The 19,895-nt window shown below is 38.8% G+C and overlaps 1 protein-coding gene across 1 annotated transcript in view; it reads right to left on the bottom strand.

Annotated features, from left to right (window-relative positions):
* Positions 1 to 19,895, bottom strand: part of LOC125231951 (GTP-binding protein REM 1) — a 288,730-nt gene that overhangs the window by 25,867 nt on the left and 242,968 nt on the right. Inside the window, exon 3 of the mRNA XM_048137557.1 lies at positions 6,771 to 6,853. Within this exon, the coding sequence (XP_047993514.1) occupies positions 6,771 to 6,853 (83 nt within the window). The remainder of the gene's footprint in view (positions 1 to 6,770; positions 6,854 to 19,895) is intronic.

Raw genomic sequence — 19,895 nt, 5'->3', positions numbered from 1 at the left:
TATGTTTTTTCAATTGGTTTACGCTTCGGTGGATTCACGCTTCTGTCGCTACGTTCATCGGTCACTTCGCTCTTCGCTCGCAACTCCAACGTTCTTCGATTGCTTCTCTCCTCGCTGTATTCAATCTGTTTATTCTTCGGCCGCTCCGCTCCTTGGTCTCTCACAAATTAAAGATAGTAACATTACTCCGCTTTAAAAGCGTTAATGTTAATGAGATTTACATTATCTCGAGACTTGTTAATCAGATTTAATAGTGTTGTTATATAACTTATGTATGTAACCTACCTACTTAACGCACATTATACAGAAAGAATATAAGAACACTTTCGTCTAAGGATTGAACCAATGAACCAATGATTGAACAGTAAACAAAAATGTAAATCTTATTTTTCTTAAAATTGCTAATACTATTGCTCTGACAAAGACATACAATATAATGTTGCTACACCATATGAGCATCATGCATACACTAAAATAATAAAATATACGCCGTATTAACCCTTCAGTCATAGCTCTATGACCTATACCACAGCCTATACCTACACAAATCACTTTACAATGCTTAGTACGTGTCATCATTAATTACTCGCTGTTATAATAGTTATAATGATGAAAATAAATAATCAAGGCGCAATAAATCCCTTTCAGGCGAGCAACGACTATACCTGTACGTTGCCACGTACGCATTAACTACCTACATCCTACACTTTAATTAATATACCTCGATTGACAGAAAAATCTAATACAATATTTAGAGCTCTAAACTATAGGGGAATTGTGGTACGGAAAACAGGGGCTGACTCGTGGGTGGTGCACATTATCTAGGCCTATATACCCGGGGCGTAAAATCGCCGATGGAAACTAATACACACAATATAGTTGTGAAGTTATGCAGAGTTATTGCAGCCGTGAACAGCTAGATTAATAAATCCAATTAGAAAATAAAGTTTCCAATGAAATTAATATTTAAATTTGAAATCCCTGATGACATACTGTCTCGCTTAATAACTCGAAAGTTTAAATAGTTATGATAGTTGATTGTATAACACAACTACCTATTTTCTTTCTTGTTAATTGTAGTTTTGTATCACAATACATAGTACAGCTTTACTGTAACGTTATTTTATTTTATTACTATGTATGTTTGTTGTTTGTTAATTACTCCCTCAATTAATTAATAAAGGAAACTGTGGCAAGTGTGGAATAAGCAGAACTGTCTTCTGAAGGATTACCGGACAAACACACCTTTAAAAAACTTCTAATGCTTCAGGTTTTTGGTGTTCATGGGTGACAGCGATCTGTCTGCTCATTTGCCTTCTTTACAACTTTACAATCAGATGTTAAAATTGAATGTTGTATAGTTTGTCCTCAAAACATCGGCAATAATTACATAATACTTGTTTAAGTATTAAACTAGTAACTAGCTAAGTTTACTTCTTCCTTTTTAAGTATAGGAGCCTTTTTTGTTGGCATCTATATAAATTAATATAATACTTACCAGGTTACTTATGTTATATGAACAAAGTGATATGACGTTTTAAAACAATATTTAGAAAGTAGTATACTAAGGCATTGTATGGACTTACTTTTTAATTGCATAGTAACTGAATTTGACTTTTAATTTACCTTAGAATATAAATAAAACATTGTAACTGCGTATACTTATTGCTTGCATTGCCAATGCACAAAAGGGAATTTGTTGCTACGCATAATTTTACATGAGATTTCTTGTACATCAGAAAAACCTTAAATGAAAACTGATGAAACTATAATGACCTTGACTTTAAAACGTAATTAATACTAATTTAAAAACATTTCATTAAAAGCCAAAAAGCGCCGTTCTAAGACCTTAGAAATTGCAAACTAATCAGTGTTACCATAACCAGGGAATATCAAAAACATTCATAAGTTAAAGCTTAATATAATTATAACATTTTCAATAGGTTATTATATAAAATAATAGGAATAACTTAACTTTAAATAATAGGAATAACTTTTAATTTGCTTGATGACGTCATCATGACGTCACATCATCAGATACTTAATACCTACCATTAAGTAGGTACTCATACGAAACTTAACACTATATCATATTTTGATGTCCATACTTTATTTTATTTTCGCATTCAGTATTTGTATTGACATGCAAGGCTCTGAACATCTGCATAGTAAATAATATTTGTTGTCTCGGATTTGGATAGGAAGTATAATTAATAATCAAACGAACTTACCTGTGAAGTTTGATTACAATTATACGAGTATCCAAATCCGAGACAACAAAGTCCCGCCCCCAACCCCGAAAATAACAATAAAATGGTTTCACGACACAAAAAGATCTACTCTAAAATAATGATGGGTTTACGCCGCAGGGCGCTGGGCTATGTTGAAGGTAGTAGGTATGCATGGCGAGAACTTGTTTTTTAAATTTTATATCTCTGAAATGTGTGACTTTGGACGGTACGATTCCGTGTGCTGCATAGTAAATAATATTTGTTGTCTCGGATTTGGATACTCGTATAATTGTAATCAAACTTCACAGGTAAGTTCGTTTGATTATTAAGTATGTCAGCTCACACGTACCTTCATCAAGCCAAAACATCAATCATTGATAAAGCAGGTCAGTCAACCTTTCAGCCCTTCATCAGTGAGAATAATGCTTTTCTTGCTGGCTGATTCGAACTTGTACTGATATTAAAATGATATTTGAATTATAATTGTGAAAGTCATGTTACGAGACAAGTTTTACGGATGATTGTGGAAGGAGGAAGCGGGAGAGGAAAGCCGAAGAAAAGGATGGACTGCGTGAGAGATGATATGAAACGAATGCAAGTGAATGATGAGATGGCGCCCGATATAGAGATGTGGAAGAAAAAGACTGCGCAGACCCCAAGTAATTGGGATAAGGGCAAGCGAATGATGATTTGAATTATGTTTCAACATAAATTTCTGCTTCATAATACGATGGCGTCATATTTTATTAAAATGAGTATGGTGACTTGAAGCGCTGGTGGCCTAGCGGCAAATACGTGCGACTTTCGTTCCGGAGGTCACGGGTTCGAACCCCGGCTCGCACCAATGAGTTTTTCGGAATTTATGTGCGAAATATCATTTCATGGGTTCCCTTTATCTTGCAGAATATCGATTGTCCGAAATACATTTGGCATAGCAGCTTTCGCAGAAACATTTTAACCCGAATGATACTTTTGCATAATTGTACAAATAGCATAACTGTCATATCGCATATCATTTATTTGGCAGAATTCTGGATAGCATAATACTAATATTGTCGATTTTAATATAGCCGAATTGTGTATAGTATACATTACATTTCACCGAATTAGTAATAGCATACTGCTAATATCATCGACTTTGAATTGCATAATTTTATGTCTCATATCATAATACTCATGTTGCTGACTGTAATTTTGCCAGAAATGTACCTACATTAGGTTAGAACCCCATCCAGACAAAATACTCACACGACACAGAAGTCGTATATGTCACAGAGTCGGTTTAGGTGCGACGACGAGCGAAGCGAGGAGGAGCGTGTTAGGTTGACAGTGTTATGTTATTAATATACATTAGGTAAGAATCCCTATCCAGATAAAATAGTCACACGACACAGGAATCTGATATGTCACAGAGTTGGTTTAGGTGCGACGACGAGCGAAGCGAGGAGGAGCGTGTTAGGTTGACAGTGAGTAAACCAGAAAACCCTTTGTAATGTAAAAAAGAAATAAAACATAAGTGACATTATTCTGTGCATCAACATTATGCCATTTATTATTCTGCCTACGACAATTGTGCGAAATGACAGAATACCAAGTCAATAGAATGCGACACAGTTTTCGACAAAACAATAAATCGATTATACGACTATTATACAATTTACCATTATGCCATTGTATTACTCTGCTTTAAATAATTCTGCAAAATGATAGTATGCCAAGAAATTAATGCAAAAAGTCATTCTGCAAAAAGAGGATTATGTCAAGCGTTGCTATGCGAAGGTAAAATATGACAAAAAAAATTATGCAACATAATGGTAATCCGTCATTTCATATATATCAGTCGCTTTTCGGTGAAGGAAAACATCGTGAGGAAACCGGACTAATTCCAATAAAGTCTAGTTTACCCTTCGGGTTGGAAGGTCAGATGGCAGTCGCTTTCGTAAAAACTAGTGCCTACGCCAAATCTTGGGATTAGTTGTCAAAGTGGACCCCAGGATCCCATGAGCCGTGGCAAAATGCCGGGATAACGCAAGGAGGATGATAATGATGATGAGTAGGGTGACTTGAATACCTACACTTATGGTAGAAGCAAAATTTTATCGTTTTGCTCTCTCCACTTTGACATAATAACTTAATAACATTCGCTCCTGGCTATGTTGCTCTATTAATTCAGCAATGCCTTACTTTCACTAATACCAAAGACATATCGTCACTACTTTTAAAAAAAACTTGTATCTTCGTCTATCAATGAAAAGAAAACTGTAGTAAGTATGTATGGAATGCATAATAGACTTACTGAGTTTTAACTTTGAGGAACAGCGTGAGATATGAGATTTTTTTAAAGTAGTGACGATATACATATAACTCCGTATAGACAGATAAAGTCTAAGAAAAAAACGTACCTCTGCAGTACCATACAGAAAAAGGTACGGTGGCCTAGATGGCATTACACCTTTGGGGTACGCTCAGCTAGATGGCGCTAATATTAATATTTGACATTTTAACACATATCAAGCTAAGAATATGGGCCAAATTGTCAAAACTGGGGTTCAAAAGTTTTAAGCCTGTGTCAAGAGATGGCAGTCTATGCACTGTGATTACACATTTTACTTCGACAGTAACTCTCTATAATACTCGATCCTCTTTGCTAATTACATACGCTGTTGTTCACTTAACATTTTCAATAATTTTTGATCCCTGATGATTTGACCACGGAACCGATTTAATTCTGTTGTTTTTTAATCATATCATTGGCCAGTTTGCATTTGGCCAAAAAACGACATCAAGCGGTGAATTTAGTTCCTAAACTCAGTCAAACAAGTCTGTCTGTAAATAAGAACAAAGAAAACTATATGCATCCTTTTCTTTAGGGTGCTAGAAAAAAGGATACCTATAGTTTTCTTTGTTCTTATTCACTGACAGACTTGTTTGACAGAGTATAACTACTTTAAAGTAGGTAATGTAGGTATGTTACATAGAAAGCTGCTAAAATACCTCTCGTATGTTTTTTTAGGGTTCCGTAGTCAACTAGGAACCCTTATAGTTTCGCCATGTCTGTCTGTCCGTCCGTCCGTCCGTCCGTCCGCGGATAATCTCAGTAACCGTAAGCACTAGAAAGCTGAAATTTGGTATCAATATGTATATCAATGGCGCCAACAAAGTGCAAAAATAAAAAATGGAAAAAAATGTTTTATTAGGGTACCCCCCCTACATGTAAAGTGGGGGCGGATATTTTTTTTCATTCCAACCCCAACGTGTGATATATTGTTGGATAGGTATTTAAAAATGAAGAAGGGTTTACTAAGATCGTTTTTTGATAATATTAATATTTTCGGAAATAATCGCTTCTAAAGGAAAAAAAAGTGCGTCCCCCCCCCTCTAACTTTTGAACCCTATGTTCAAAAAATTTGAAAAAAATCACAATAGTAGATCTTTATAAAAACTTTCTAGGAAAATTGTTTTAAACTTAATAGGTTCAGTAGTTTTTGAGAAAAATACGGAAAACTACGGAACCCTACACTGAGCGTGGTCCGACACGCTCTTGGCCGGTTTTTTTAAATAAGACACTATTAAATATGTTTGCGACTTTCGATCCGGAGGTCGCGGGGTCGACCCCGGCTCGTACCAATGAGTCTGAACTGTCCGAAATGTCACTTGATATTTGCCAGTCGTTTTTCGGTGAAGGAAAACATCGTGAGGAAACTAGTCTAATTCCAATAAGCCCTATTAGTTACCCTTCGGGTTGGAAGGTCAGAAGGCAGTCGCTTTCGTAAAACTAGTAACTACTACTTCAAATCTTGGGATTCATTGTCAAAGCGAACCCCAGGCTTCCATGAGCCGTGGTTGCCTCCAATGCCGAGATAACGCTAGGAGAATAATGAAACAACGTTTGCTACCTTTTTTCGAGTTACGCTGATTCAAACATCATTTTGATACCAACGTCCGCTCGAATCGACCTGAAACACAGCCCCCTTAGCACGGTCCGCTACGCTTTACGTTTGGAAGCCTACGCCACAAAGAGATTGGTGTCGGAGTAATGTACCCATATTTCAACTCCAGTTGTTTATTGGGACTATTTGAGTATGAACATGTATTTGATTTTATTTGAAAGGTCAGACTTGAAAGATTTCACAGGTTTTAGCTTAATTTTTGACTATTTTTTTTCATCGCGAACGTCATAAAGAGATTGGCATGGCGTATGCCTATCTTTTACGGATAACTTACAACGAAACAATTTTTTTAATACAGTTACTCAAAAAGTGCCCGTTTTTTGGCTGTTTAGCGTGCGAGAAGTTGTATTTTTTCTACACGTGCGTATAAAGTCTGCGTTCCATTTTACGACTACATACCGAGCAACCACTAATATTATAAATGGGAAAGTGTGTGTGTCTGTTTGTTTGTCCGTCTATTACGGCAAAACGGAGCAACGAATTGTCGTGTTTTTTTAAGTGGAGATACTTGAAGGGATAGAGAGTGACATAGGCTACTTTTATAAACTTTTAAACTACTACATTATAAACTTTTAATATGATAATTTACCTTAGAAGTAGTACAGTTCACGAAGTATAGTTCTGATTCTTCTCCGTTTAGCATGATGGATACTTTCTGTTCAGCGTCAGGATCTGAAACAAGCACAAGTCTCTTTAAGTTTATGTTTTATTTTTCTATGTTAGCAATGTGCATGTGTTGTTGGCAATGTCCGTCCAAAGTGACGTCTTTATGTTAAGCAGCAGTTGGCAATGTCATCTATAAGTGACGTTTAAGAAAAACCATTTAAAATCAATTATGTTTTTTTTTTCACATATTTTTCCCTTAAACAACCCAACTGAACCCAAAACACCAAGTTTCATTATAAAAATTCTGTGCGATCATAGAGGTGCCATTTAAGGGTTTATTTCAATAAACAGTACATTACGATACAAGTGCGGAAAAGAGGAAGGCCGAAACGATTAAACGACACGAGTAACGAATTTCTTTTTTGCACGTGAATCAGTACAGATGGCCCTCTGAAGTTTAGGCCTGACAAGAAATTAACCACTGCGTACTAGTGCGGGCAAACTTAGTTTGTAATAATTAAAAAAAAAAACCGCCGCCTTTGGGGTTCTGGTGAAAGCTACTTGCGAATATTGGATTATGTAGAAATGTGTAGGTATTTTTTTAAACTGCTTTTCATGCTTTAATTATTTGATGGCAACAAAAATCAATATACCTACGTATACCGTTAAAGTTTGAGGAGTTTCCTCAATTCCTCATGAATCCGATTATAAGAAATCGAAGCTTGACAAAATTTGACTTGAAAAGTCAATATGCTTAACAAATAAAACTAAATAAATGTTACTGTTCTGAACTTAAATGCATACTGTTCTTATAAAAATGCCAAAGTCACTATAAGTGTGCCGTTCAGATTTGAGGAGTTCGGTTCTGACCATCATCTGCAGTTCCACTGCATCAAATGTCACTATTCTGGACGTAAGTGCATGCTGTTCTTATAAAAATACCAAAGTCACTATAAGCGTGCCGTTCAGATTTGAGGAGTTTCGTTCTGACCAACATCAGGAGTTCCACTGCACCAAATGTCACTGTTCTGGACGTAAGTGCATGCTGTTCTTATAAAAATACCAAAGTCACTATAAGCGTGCCGTTCAGATTTGAGGAGTTCCGTTCTGACCATCATCAGCAGTTCCACTGCACCAAATGTCACTGTTCCGTACGTAAATGCATGCTGATCCTTTAAAAACAAAAAAATCGCCATATGTGTGCTTTTCAGATTTGAGGAGTTCCCTCGATTTCTCCAGGATCCCATCATCAGAACTGGGTTCTGAGAAAAATGGGACCAATCTGTATGCATATACATTCAATCAAAAATATTTTTTTCAAAATCGGTCCAGTAACGACGGAGATATCGAGGAACAAACATTAAAAAAAATAAAAAAAATACAGACGAATAGAGAACCACCTTCTTTTGAGAGATTTGAGGCGGCGGTAAAAAAAAAATACAGTCAGCTGTAGAGAAAATTATACCCCCCTGCATACAAATTTATATGCAAGAGGGTCTACATTTCTCTGCAGCTGACGGTACCATGATATTAAAAAAAAAAATGTAAATTATGATTTAACCAACAAAAGTGTCAAGAACCCTTTTCTACGGATTTTCAGAACTTTATTAATTAATCTGAAAGTTCGACACCTAAACTTTGATAGCTACTTTTAGATTTGATACCCATTGTAGGGGATTATTTTACTTCGATATCTTTAAATTATATATGTGGACTGTTTTCGATTAATTTTATAGCTTAACGACACGAACGACACGACAAGAAATTAGGGAATTTAAGATAGGCTGGGTCAATTGTGGGAAGCACTCACCTTGTTCGGCTGTAGGCGACGATGCAGCAGTCGGCGGTGGCTGGCCAGGCTCCTCGAATCTCGGCTCGTCCAGACTTACCTTGAATCCGAGTTACCTTAACCAGCTCAGACACCGAAAATGGAACAGGCGACGTGCTTCTTCAATCGATCAGCCTTCCACAAACTCACACACGATTTTTCACGAGTATATTATATTTTACTTTAATTTCGAAAAGGTTAGCGCGACATGCTCCTCGAGACGACATGGGAAAAGAGGGAGTGAATCGACAGTTATATTTTTTTTTACTTTTTTGCATAATGTTGCCAGGCGAAATTATTTTTAATATATTTTTAAAGCTACAATCCTTAACATTTTCCGCCCGCCAAAATGCAACGTATTTTCCACAAGTACTGTATGCTAAGGATAAGAAAAAAAGGAACAATATGGCTTGGGTTAATTCCCTAGTTTAAGTTTACATACGTTTAAATATGAAATTTAATCTAAATCTACGATAAAGTTAGTGCTTACAATGATACGATACGATAGTGAATTATTAGACAATTTAATTTTGTAGAGGCAGTGGACACAGTTTAACTACTGGGCGTTTAAGTTCGCGCGATTCTGTGCGGACCGTGACTACTCGACAGATCCCATCGCTCCCTGGATGGAGTTGTACCACCCGGCCAATCTTCCACTTCATGGGGCTACATTGCTCATTGACAATGAGCACGAGCGTCCCGACGATGATGTTTTTCTGGTCATCGAACCACTTATGGCGTTGCTGCAAGGTGTGCAGGTATTCGACGTGCCACTTGCGCCAGAAATCTTGATGGATCTTTTGGAGCAATTTCCATCTCTGAAGTGGACCTAATTTTGCATCAACCATATTGCTTTCAGGTAATATGGTGAGCGGTTCCAAAGTAAGACGAGCCCGAAAACATTTCATGCAGGATGAAACAACAGAGTTTATAGCCCTTTTTGCCGATAGAACCCAGAATTCTTGGGCTAATAAGTTTTGCAATGTTTGCAATCCAGGGTGCATAAAACGGTGATGATAATCCTCTATGATCAGCGTGGTCAACCTATGATCGCGAGGCAATAGTAGTGGATGTTTCACATCGAACGACAGTTCTCCTTTAGAAAGGCGACCGCCCACCCTTAGCAATTCACGGTCGTCCAGAAACGGCGCCAATTTCCGCATGGGTTTCGATAGGGAGTGAGTGGCTTTATCTTTCGATAAACAATGCAATTCCGAAGCAAAGGCTTGCTCCTGAACATGCTTTACTAGAAAAAGAAGAACCTTAGAAATTTCTTCTGGTGACAGATTCAAATCTGTATATCTCGAAGATGACATTTGTAAGTTGTGCATGAACCTAAAACAATAGGCAAGAATGCGCAATATGCGTTGTAGGGACGAAAATCGATTTAATATGTCATCGATTATAGACATATTAGACGCCGTGAGCAAGCTATATATCTTTTGCTCGTTCGAAGCGGCTTGATCTGGAAAGATCTCAGATTGTGGCCAAGATTCTTGAGGTTTGGACAGCCAGGTAGGCCCCGCCCACCATAGCGTATGCTCGATTAAGTCAGCAGGTAACAAGCCGCGGGAGCCGCAGTCCGCAGGATTATCCAAACCAGAAACATGGTGCCACTTTTCAGGAGAAATATTCTCTTGTATGTGCGCAACCCTATTGGCTACAAAGGTTTTCCACTTGGATGAACACGAACGAATCCAAGTCAGCGCAACAGTCGAGTCTGACCAAGCATAGATGTCATCGACAGTATGAACACCCTTTAAAGCGTCTGTAAACGAGACGACTAAATCCGACAACAAAACAGCAGCTAGCAGCTCGCACCTCGGAATGGAACATTTACGAAGTGGAGCCACCTTGGTTTTAGCGCAACAAAGGCGCACGACAACAGTTCCGTCATTTTGAACGACACGACAATAAATGACAGCACAGTACCCCTTCTCCGAGGCGTCACAGTACCCGTGAAGCTGCAACGATACGAAAGATTCAACCATTCTACGGGGAATGGATAACGAATTCATCTTCACCAATTGTGACTTAAATTTACGCCACTCTTGGGCGATGTCAGTAGGAACCTCGTTGTCCCAATCGACACCAGAAACCCATAGGAGTTGAATTAAATATTTTGCGAAAAATACGACAGGCGACAATAGGCCCAGAGGGTCAAAAATACGGGCGATATCCGAAAGGATCGATCGCTTTGTACAACGACAATCATTCAAGGAGGTCTTGAATGTGAAGGTATCTTCCTTGGGAAGCCATGACAGGCCGAGAATTTTTAGCGACAGATCATGAACGTTTTCAAAGTTGTGAAGTTGTTCCGAATATAGTTCTGAACCAGGTAAACCTTTTAGAAACTCGGGGTTATTTGATGTCCATTTGCGCAAATGAAGTTGCGCAGACGATAATATTTCCACCAACTGTTGGCGTAGCACTAACGCATCCTCAACAGAGTCTGCACCTGAGACAATGTCATCGACATATGCATCCCTAGCCAATACTGCAGCACCTTGGGGAGAGCGAGACGAAAACTCCTTTGCTAGCTTGGATATACACCAAAGCGCCTGATAGGGAGCACAGGACACGCCATAGGTCACTGTGAGCAAACGATAATCTTTCACAGACTCATCAGATGATGGACGCCATAAAATGCGTTGATAGTCGCAGTCCTGTAAAGCGACAAGAAACTGCCGGTACATCTGCTTGATGTCCCCGGTGAACACTACTGCATGCCATCGAAAACGAACCAGCAAATCAAATATATTATTTGGCAATTTTGGGCCTGGCAGCAGCGCACTATTCAAAGACTGCCCCGAAGAGTCTCGGGCGCTAGCGTCAAAAACGCAACGCAGAGGCGTAGTGACGGAGTCTGGCCGCAAAATTCCATGGTGAGGTATGTAATAGAACTGACCCTCAGACACCACTGGAGGACCAACCTCCTCCATGTGACCACAACTTAAGTAGTCGTCCATGAAATTGACATAAGCTGTCCGAAATTGAGGATTTAATTTAAATTTCCTCTCTAAATTTAAGAGACGCTTGAGAGCTATCTCACGAGAATTTGAAAACCTTGGTTTGTCCTGAGGGTCGACATAAGTTAATGGTACTACCATCCTTCCCTCGGGACTGCGACAATATGAATTTTCCATTTGGTTTTCACACGACAATTCCGATTTCGACAAAACGATATTTTTAGGCAGATCAAAGCCTTCCAACTCCCAGAAGCGCTTGATGCTGTTGTCTAATGAAAGACTCGACACGAGAAAACACCTCTCCATATCACCTCCGGACCCCTTAGAACAACGAGAACGAGAAGTGTTAATGTCTCTAGGGCACTCACCCATCACCAACCAGCCAAACACCGTGCGGACGGCTATGGGCTCATCTGGGTTGCCCTTGACAACACCAGACTGTAATGCCGCAGCAAAAAGGTTGACACTAACCAACATGTCTATTGGTCCAGACTTATGAAAATATGGATCAGCGAGATCTAAATCCTTTAGATGCATCCAGGACGACACCTTAAGTGGCTCCAGTGGCATATCAGGGCAGATCTTAGGAAGCACATACGCTTCAAACGAAAATGTGCAAGATGAGTCCCCATTTGCCGGGACTATCTCACAATCGACAATTCCAAAAGTGTCCGTTGACGCTAGACCGACACCGTTCACCGATGGTGAGTTAACTTTAATTGGTATTCCTAGTTTTCGAGCGCACTCTAATGTAACAAAATTACATGCGGAAGCATTATCCAATAGCATACGAATTGGTACTAAATGGTTATATTTATTTTTTATCATTACAATAGCCGTCGAGAACAGGCTTGGTGCATTTGCATTATGGACAGTCAATGTCACTTGAGTTTGCCGAGTGGACGGTTCCAACTCCTTATCAAAGTGCAATAATGTATGGTGTCTATGTTTACAAACGCCACAAGACACCGAGGACTTGCAATTCTTAACTGAATGGGATGGCCTGCAACACATTATACAAAGTTTCTTTTCCTTCACTTGGGCGAACCTATCCATTGGCCGCAATTCCAAAAATTTTGGACAATGCTCAAATGTGTGCCCTGGTGCGGAGCACATAACACAGTCACTCACATTATTCACTGGAGGAACAAGAAATGAAGATTTAACTTTATTAAGCACTGGCTTGTTCGACACCGGTTTACTACTAACTGTTAACGACTTACCGAGACTGTTTTCTAATGCTTGGCTCCGCTTTTCGATAAACGACATTAATTCTTCATAACTAGGAATCTCCGTGGTTGAATGAAGTTGAAGCTCAAAAGCTTCTTTTGTGCTAGCGTCCAATTTAGACCACAATGAATGGAATAGCATAAAATTCCTGTCGGGTAATTTATACTTTGACAAAATTTCAATATTTTCTTTAAAAGTTCGACAAATTCTCACTAATTCAGAAGGACTTTTAGATCTTGCCACCTCACAGTTTAATATTTTTTCATAAAACAGACTAGCAATTATTCTTTTTTTATCAAAATGCTCCTTAAGTGTGTTGTACGCGATCATGTAATTTTCGTCACACAATGGGTAATTTTTTATCAAATCGAAGGCATACCCGGTCACACTTGATAACAAATAGTGAAGCTTTTCAACTGCAGGTATACTTTTCCTATGAACTAGTGAGTCGAAAATCTGAATAAACGATACCCAATTTTCAATTTTAGAGTCAAAGGGAACTATAGTTATTTTAGGCAATTTAGCACTTGAAGTCGTATTTTCATTGGTCTTTAACACGGTGGGTCCTGTTTCCGATAAACGTATTTTTATAGATTTTACCATTTTTTCGAACTGCGCCGATATTTCCAGTTCGCTTTTACGGTCACCAGCTGCAGTCGCCGTCAATAAATCAACTTGAAAGGCGTGAAATTCCTCTTCCAGCCTGATCACGTCACTCAAACAATAACCTTTTAAGTCGCAACTGCTATGAATAAACTCCATCCGCACAAAGGCGTAATCCCGCCCTACACGGTTTTTATCAAAACTTTCCGTTGCCATGTTACTCTAGTAAACTATTTAATATAAATTTAATTTATGTAAGGAATCAATTGAGGTTATGTTTACTTTTCACTTTGACACAACAGCGATGACAGTTATGGTTGCGTTCAGAAATTCACTAAATCGAAACTCGAAACAAATTTTAGTCTATGCACAGTATGAACACGCACCTTCTTAACTAATGGAAAAACGCCCAAGCCAAGTGTTTCTAATCTTACCCTCCAATGTTTTTATGATTTCACAACGAACAATTTAACTAATAATGAAAGGGTTTTAAATCGAAAATTAACCACGGTCACTTTACAATTATCCGGTTCGAAGGACCAAAAAATGTAGGGGATTATTTTACTTCGATATCTTTAAATTATATATGTGGACTGTATTCGATTAATTTTATAGCTTAACGACACGAACGACACGACAAGAAATTAGGGAATTTAAGATAGGCTGGGTCAATTGTGGGAAGCACTCACCTTGTTCGGCTGTAGGCGACGATGCAGCAGTCGGCGGTGGCTGGCCAGGCTCCTCGAATCTCGGCTCGTCCAGACTTACCTTGAATCCGAGTTACCTTAACCAGCTCAGACACCGAAAATGGAACAGGCGACGTGCTTCTTCAATCGATCAGCCTTCCACAAACTCACACACGATTTTTCACGAGTATATGGCTTAATTTCGAATAATGATGTCTTAAATACGAGATTGAAAAAGTTATGTTTTATTTGGAAATAAAGTTGAAGAATTGAAACAACACTTAACGCCAATTTAGAATGAAGATTTTAGAAAAAAAAACGTTAAAACTCATTTTAAGTGCCACTTTTATCATTAACATTAATTTTTTATGTGAAAATACATTCAAAAATAGTAAAAATTTAATCTGAAAAAATGTATTTTGTCCAAAAGTTACAAAAGTCTAATAATATTTTTTGTTTGTTTTTACATCAAAAATGCGTAGTTAAAATCTTTCGGGTTATTCAGGCCCACGGTGTCAGATTCAAATAATTGTAGCACAGTCGCTATCAGATACTAGCTTTTACCCGCGGCTTCGCCCGCGTAATAAAACTATTCTTATTGAAACGTTTACAAAAAATAAGATTTTCATTTGGATCCGTAGGTTTCTTTGTAGGTACATCTGTCCGCGATTATTTCGATTAAGGTAAAGCGGGGCAATTCTCGACTGGAGGGCCATTGTAACTAATCTATTTGCTGTACGGTCCGGTTTTGGCTGACTGTACCTTACACATATTAATATTGTTTTAAAAGAAATTCTTGCAATGATTGTAGAATTGTTACACAGCGACCACAGCGTAGGTGCGAATATGTATGTATTTTACCTATATATTTTTACCTATACTGGGGAAACTTCATACAACCCACATAGCCAGTATCTCGACGCTATGGTCGGTAGGGTAAAAAGTACTTCCTTGCATTATCGCTTACAATTTTTTCCATTTTGCTTATACTTATTGCAAACGTAAACATATAAAAGGCAAGCAAACAACGATCTTCTTACAGCACATTGAATGTAATAGTTTACGGATGCAGGATACTCGCCGATGCCTACTTACTAATACCTTCCCACTGGGCCACCTGCATTTTACACTGCCTAAATATCGATTGCCGACCGATTATTCCGACCCCAATCCCTATTCTTATCCCCGTCCCTATCTCTATCTTTGTCCCCGTCCCCGTTCCGTCCCTGTCCCCGTCCCTCCCCTATCCCTATCCCCGTCCCCGTCCCCTATTTTTATCCCTATTTCTATCCCTATCCCTATCCCGATCCCGATCCCGATCCCGATCCCGATCCCGATCCCGATCCCGATCCCTATCCCTATCCCTATCCCCACCCCTACCCCTACCCCTACCCCTACCCCTACCCCTACCCCTATCCTTATCCCAATCCCAATCCCAATCCCAATCCCTATCCCTATCCCTATCCCTATCCCTATCCCTATCCCTATCCCTATCCCTATCCCTATCCATATCCCTATCCCTATCCCTATCCCTATCCCTATCCCTAACCCTATCCCTATCCCTATCCCTATCCCTATCCCTATCCCTATCCCTATCCCTATCCCTATCCCAATCCCAATCCCAATGCCTATCCCTAACCCTATCCCTACCCATATCCATATCCATATCCCTATCCCTATCCCTATCCCAATCCCAATTCCAATCCCTATCTCTATCCCTATCCCTATCCCTAACCCTATCCCTATCCCTATCCCTATCCCTATCCCAATCCCAATCCCAATCCCAATCCCAATCCCAATGCCTATGCCTATCCCTATCCATATCCCTATCCCTATCCCTATCCCTATCCCTATCCCTATCCCAATCCCAATCCCTATCCCTATCCCTATCCCTATCCCTATCCCTATCCCTATCCCTAACCCTATCCCGTTCCTGTCCCTGTCCCTGTCCCTGACCCTGTCCCTGTCTCTGTTCCTATCCCTGTCCCTGTCCCTGTCCCTGGCCCTGTCCCTGTCCTTGCCCCTGTCAAATTATCATGCTAGGAGGTGAACTTTGAAAAATCCTTTCTTAGTGCTCCTCTAAGGAACTTCCGTGTCAATTAGAAATCTCTTGAACCAGAAGTAAAGATAAAAACTAAAGCTATACTTATGGCTATTTTGGATATTTTAACCCCATTGCACAATAACAGGAGAGAAAATTTCTTTTCCACCTCATTAGATTTAAAAATCGTTGTATTTATCGTGATCAGCGACCCGATAAACCATAAAAACGATACCCATATTGTGTTTTTGACTTTACCCCCTTTGCACCCCTTTAGGGGTCAAATTTTCAAAAAACCTGAAACATGTATTTAGTCATATGTCTTTAGGAATCCTCCTGTGAAGTTTCGAATAAAATAGTCAAACTAATCTTGTTTCCCCATACAAACTTTGAACCCCCATTTCACCCTTTTAAGAGGAGAATTTTGAAAAATCCTTTCTTAGTGCTCCTCTACGCCATATAAGGAACCTATGTGCCAAATTTGAAATCTCTAGGACCAGCGGTTTCGGCTGTGTGTTGATATGTCAATCAGTCAGTCAATATCTTCTTTTATATATTTAAACCCCATTGCACCACAACAGGGGAGAAGGTATTTCACTTCCGCCTCGTTAGATTTTAAAAAACGTTGTATTTATCGTGATCAGCGACCCGATAAACCATAAAAACGATACCCATATTGATTTTTTGACTTTATCACCCCCTTTTCACCCTTTTAGGGGTTAAATTTTCAAAAAACCTGAAACACGTATTCAGTCATATGTCTTAAGGAATCTTCCTGTGAAGTTTCGAATAAAATAGTCAAACTAATCTTGTTTCCCCATACAAACTTTGAACCCCCATTTGACCTCCTTAGGAGGTGAATTTTGGAAAATCCTTTCTTAGTGCTCCTCTACACTATATAAGGAACCTACGTGCCAAATTTGAAATCTCTAGGACCAGCGGTTTCGGCTGTGTGTTGATATGTCAGTCAGTCAGTCAATATCTTCTTTAATATATTTTTTTGATATTTAAACCCCATTGCACCACAACAGGGGAGAAGGTATTTCACTTCCGCCTCGGTAGATTTTAAAAACGTTGTATTTATCGTGATCAGCGACCCGATAAACCATAAAAACGATACCCATATTGATTTTTTGACTTTATCACCCCCTTTTCACCCTTTTAGGGGTTAAATTTTCAAAAAACCTGAAACACGTATTCAGTCATATGTCTTAAGGAATCTTCCTGTGAAGTTTCGAATAAAATAGTCAAACTAATCTTGTTTCCCCATACAAACTTTGAACCCCAATTTGACCCCCTTAGGAGATGAATTTTGGAAAATCCTTTCTTAGTGCTCCTCTACACTATATAAGGAACCTACGTGCCAAATTTGAAATCTCTAGGACCAGCGGTTTCGGCTGTGCGTTGATATGTCAGTCAGTCAGTCAGTCAGTCAGTCAGTCAGTCAGTCAGTCAGTCAGTCAGCTTCTTCTTTTATATATTTAGATATCTATCTGACCGACCGGAGTGCGCAATAATATATGAATTAGCCTTGACAATATTAATAAACTTAAAAATCTGCCTCCGAAGTTACAATCGTTGACGCTAGGTGGCGATCAAAACGCAATCTGTCTCTGTCGTGCCACTACAGAAGAGCGATAGGGAAAGCTACGAAACGCTAAAGAAGCATAAGCGATTATGATGTTGGCTGGGTACCACAATTTATTTGATAACTCGCGTGATAACTACAAATTACTTCAACACTTCCTAGTAAAATAAACCTCAAATATTTTAAGAGTTTTGAATGATTCACGGTTATTTTCATTAGACTTATATTGACCGGGATATAGACCGTGATTATTATTCAAATATTTTCTCCCGATTTGAACAATCTACCTTAGAAGATAAAGTCGTATTTTACTCTACATTTACGGTCCAGCTCTACCCAAAATAATTCATAATTCATAATTCATATAATTTATTGCATTCATGTTCATTACATATACAGGTGGTAAAGATACAATAAGTCGGTACATGATACCCTGTTAGGGCGTTGCAATTACCTTAAAAACTAATTGTAGCTATTTACAAGTTATAAACAGAACTACATTAATCATTACACAATAAAAGAAGCAAAATATGTGATAATAATAATGTGGTAAAAATAAGAACATGTCAGTCAATAATTATCTTCGTCATCATAAAAGCTCAACTATTAAATAATTAAATTAAGTTAAATTAAATATGATAAAAAAAAAAAAAAAAGATATTTATAAAAAATAAAAAGAGTTAAATTACATTGATTATTTATTTATTTATTCTAGTGTTCTATCTGATAAAAATTCCTCGATTGTATAATATGCCTTTCGTATTAACAATGATCTAAGTTTGTTTATAAATGGTTGTATTTTTTGTTCACTTGTTATGGTTTTTGGTAATTGATTGTAAATTATCACAGATCTATAGTGGGGGCTATCTCGAAACATTTCTAAGTTTGGTTTTGCTGGTAACAATAGTTTGTCTTGTCTTCGGGCACTTTTAACATGGTCGTACAAAGTAATATGTTTCCTAACAAAAACGGCAGTTTCCAGAATGTAGAGACAGGGAAGGGTGAGCATGTTTAGCATGCAATTCCACGTATAATGTCGTCATTAACCTCACATTTGAAGTAGACACGACAGTTACGCGTTCAGCGGGAAAATTAAGTTATATGTAACCGAGTTAAAGAGAATTACCTACATTCATACACATGTGGGGCCATGAAACTCGCGATCCGCACCGGACTAGTATGTATTAACTTCAGGGAGCGTTTAAGAGTAAAGCGGACGGGTCCGCGAGTACGACAACATCAACTTGATACAAATTGGTCGAGCGGATCGCTCCAGGCGATCGGTCCGTGTGACACGAAAGTCAAGCGCGGATCCATCTTAGTGCCCAGGGGGGGGTCTCGTGGTAAAGGCCCGGGGCCCCAGGGGGGGTCACGTGGTCTATTTGATTTGTCATGACTCCCATGACCCCCCCCCCCCTGGATCCGCGCATGACGAAAATCAGACTTAGATGATAATTTTTTATAGCACTACAATGACAAACAATCATACCATACGCCTATAAGTATAGGGCTAGTAGCCTATGGACGAATGGGAATCCGAAGGTTTCCGACCCTTGAAACTAGTACACACCTGAAGAACTTCTTACTGACTTGTAAACCCTTGCGAAAACTTAATTTATGAAATCTCTCCCTTAGGTTAGTAGCTCCAGAAATGTAAAACTAATAAATATTTTCATCTCACTATTATACGTTGGAAATGGAATAATAAACTTTTTGCACTTTGAACCGCCAAGGAGTGGAATGCTCTGCCTGAGGCTGTGTTTCCGCAAGAGTACAATCCAGGTCTCTTTAAAGCAAGAGTAAATACGTACTCATAGGTAAGCGTGCTCCACCGTAGACCGCATCATCACTTACCATCAGTTATGATCGTGGTCAAACGTCTTCCTATTCATACTAAAAAAAAATTTTTTTTATAAAATCTCTAATTTCATGGCCACGCCGTATCACGCAGTAATCAGCATGTCGTGACATGTCGCGCCACTGATTGATGTCCTCGCGATATACACCCATGTGCATACGTCATCGTATATGACGCTAGCTTTTGCTCGCGGCTTCGCCCGCGTACTAAAAAGTAATCTTATTAAGACGTTGAACTTTGAACCCCCCTTTCACCCACTTAGGATGTGATTTTTGAAAATTTTTTTCTTAGTGCTCCTCTAATTA

The sequence above is a fragment of the Leguminivora glycinivorella genome, chromosome 12, assembly GCF_023078275.1.
Source record: "Leguminivora glycinivorella isolate SPB_JAAS2020 chromosome 12, LegGlyc_1.1, whole genome shotgun sequence".
NCBI lineage: Eukaryota > Metazoa > Arthropoda > Insecta > Lepidoptera > Tortricidae > Leguminivora > Leguminivora glycinivorella.
Note: the sequence above shows the minus strand (reverse complement) of the source record. Positions and strands in the feature narration are given on the sequence as shown.